This window comes from Apium graveolens, chromosome 4, assembly GCF_009905375.1.
Source record: "Apium graveolens cultivar Ventura chromosome 4, ASM990537v1, whole genome shotgun sequence".
NCBI lineage: Eukaryota > Viridiplantae > Streptophyta > Magnoliopsida > Apiales > Apiaceae > Apium > Apium graveolens.
In genome coordinates this window covers 17,495,241-17,498,223 of record NC_133650.1, presented here as the reverse complement: position 1 = coordinate 17,498,223, position 2,983 = coordinate 17,495,241, and the positions used below count along the sequence as shown (strand labels likewise).

Sequence of the window (2,983 nt, the reverse complement as noted above, 5' to 3'; positions counted from 1 at the left end):
ATATAATTGTAGTCCTTAAATTTCTAGTTCGTTGTTATGACGCTGCACTTTAAAGTTATTAAGAACATAAAATTGGCCGAAGTTGTGAATTGCTATGTACTGGAGAAGCTCAGTTTTTATAGGCGGTGTACGAGAAGTGTTAAGAGTGTCAACAATAAAATCAAATTTAGAGGGACTAAAAAGGAGAGGGGCCATCTAAAAATTGAAATGAACAAGTCCCCTGTACAATTAATTCTCATAGAACTGGGGTTCATCATAATCAACCAGCTATTTTAATACAAAAACTCGTGTTTGAAATATCGAGTAATGTCCTAGGACAAAAAGTTAACATGAACAACGTTATAAAGACAGAGTTAAAGACAGAGTCTATTCTCTAAACAATAGTACATGAGATTCACTAACATACCAAGGATGTTAAAAAACCCCAAACATAAACTACGAAGTACGTATAACAAAACAAGAAAAACAGAAACTGTCAGGGTTCATACACTTAATTACTTATTAACATCCCCCTAACCCTTAAACTTACTTAAAAGGCTTTTTAGGGGAAAGTATACCAATCCATAATTTAATCCCCCTAATCCCAATTCAAACCATACTCTAAATCTAAATTAATTTAGCACCTCCATGCTGACGTGGCCACGAGGGCCCGATCGTGCCAGCAAAGCACCATCTCCGCCTGTCGTTTCGCCACGTGGAAACCCCTCACCTGTACCCTCCTCAGTAAACACTCCGCTTGAAAATCAGCAAACTGACTTAACCCTATCGCCCTAAACCCGGCGCCGGAATACGCCTCCCTCCACGGCATTTCACGGCGCCCTGCCGCCTCAACAGCTGCAATTATTTTCGGAAGCATCACGAACATCTCTATTTTTCTGATCCAATCACCGCTGCAGACGCCAACGTTGGCAGCTTCCAGTGACTCAAAAACAGTGGAATAAAATTCCAGACCGTCAATTACTGTCTGTCGAAACGAAGACGTGATCAGGCCTTCGAAATCAACATGCACCACAACGTGAGGTGAAATTCGACGCAGATCAGTCACGAAGCCTGCACCGATACGACGAAAAATTGTCGGTGATAACTGCACAGCTATCTTCTCACCTTCAGCGAATTTCACAGACTTGAACGATAAAAATTCGAATGTTCGAACCGAAATAAAATCAATTTCGAATCCGATATTCAGCTCACGAGCAAATTGGCACAAATTCTCTGTCACAAGTCTTGACTCCATAGCGTAGTCCTCAGGAACAATAGCAGTGATTCGAATCACTGGTGGATTGCTCTTCCGATTCTCCGCGATTTCTCGCATAAACGACGCCCATTGTCCTCCAAAACCGATGTCGAAATCGATGACGTGGACGATCATAGCACCGTCCACGGCCTCGAGAATCGCCTGATTGGCGGTGAAGTTGGAGAACATCGGGATCGGTGAAACATTGGAGAAGGTCTTGTAAGCCTTTATAGTGTGGACAACATTTTCAGAAGAGTTATCAGGTAAAGTAGTTCCAGTTAATAGAGACTGAAGCGCTTCCTTAAAATAGTAAGCCGCGCGTTGCAGTGGCTTTCCATTTGCGGACGAAAGGCGGAGATTGAGTGGCGCAAGTATAGCCTGCGCAAGCTGGATTGAGTTTGTCTCAAAGCACTCAGCTAACCTGATCAACTCATCAACAAAATCAAACTCAGAGTTATACTGGTTCATAAGCGCTTGATCGTTGGGGAAACTAGTATGGAAGTTAGTGAACTCGAAAGAGGATTGATCGTAGGAAGGAATTGGAAGATCAGTAATCATCTGTGGAGGTGGAGGAAGGAGAGAGTCCTGAGAAATTGGTTTGGAAAAGTGAAGATTATTGTTGTCGTCATGGAGGCCTAAGTCCCTCATTAGAGAATCCCAATCTTCGAAATGGTTTAGAGCATGCTCGTTGTCGTGATCCAGGTGGTGAAGTGTTAGGTCAGCGTCGGTGGTGGTGGCTGAGTAGTGAGGCTGCAGAGATGCTGGTTTTCCAGCTACAGGAGGGCTGGGGCTGCGGCGGAGATCAAGGACGGATTTGGGCTCGTAAAATTTGTTGGTGGTTTCGAATTGGGGTGAGGTGAATGGTACTTTCATCTCCTGCCTGAGCTTAGCTTGCTAGCTCAAATTCAATATGATCAATGTGTTACAATATTTGTGTACTCTATTGAGTTTGTGGTAGTATTTTTTTCTGGTGGAAGTTCAAGTAGAAGTACAAACAAATATATAAGTAGGGGATGCATGGGTTGAGACTTGAGACTTGAGACTATGGTCTCCAAATTTTTTAACTTTATTAGTAATACTCATTTTTAAATTTAAATATTAATATGCAATTTTTTTTATTATATTTTAAAATTTTGGCACCTTAATTAGTATTTATTTTTTCAGTTAGTTTTGAAAAAATGGTATAATAATTAATTAAAATTTACCGCTTTTCTTGTAGCGCGTGATATTGTGCTTTAGAAAATTATAACAGAGAATAAAAGGTTTAAATTTGATTAAAATATTAAAACACAAAATCATCTGATCATTAATTCTTAATTTACTTAATATCCTAAATCAGTGCCTCCGTCCCCGTTCCAATTATCGATTTCTATAAAATTTTCGGACATAAATATATTTATAATTTGATATAAGAGGACCGAGGAGATAATTGCTAGCTTTTAAATGCGTTATTTTATTATATATTTATTATATTTAAAATGTATAAAAAAAGATGAAGGGGGGGGGGATGATTGCTGGCTTTTCACTCATTATAAACTTTTTGCTTTTATATTGCGTGAGAGTTAGAGCCATAAAAAGTGAGGGGGCCAGGTAGAAAGTATGGTATACAATATACATGCATGGCCATTCATGCCATTAGAGATTTGATTTGAATGCATTACAAGGGTAAAGACAGGGGTGGGGTGAAAAGATTGATTGGTATATTTCATGGGAAACTAAGCTTCTTGGTTAAGCCTGTTTTTTCTTCCC

General features: G+C 39.7%; 1 protein-coding gene across 1 annotated transcript; it reads right to left on the bottom strand.

Moving 5' to 3' along the window:
• Positions 1-343: 343 nt before the first annotated feature.
• Positions 344-2,224, bottom strand: LOC141717848 (scarecrow-like protein 15). The gene has a single exon (XM_074520060.1). The coding sequence runs from the start codon at positions 2,105-2,107 to the stop codon at positions 617-619; it is 1,491 nt and encodes a 496-aa protein (XP_074376161.1). The 5' UTR covers positions 2,108-2,224; the 3' UTR covers positions 344-616.
• Between the last annotated feature and the right edge of the window lie 759 nt (positions 2,225-2,983).

Coding starts and splice junctions, on each gene's coding strand:
- LOC141717848 (XM_074520060.1), bottom strand. CDS start 2,107: ATGAAAGTACCATTCACCTCACCCCAATTCGAAACCACCAACAAATTT.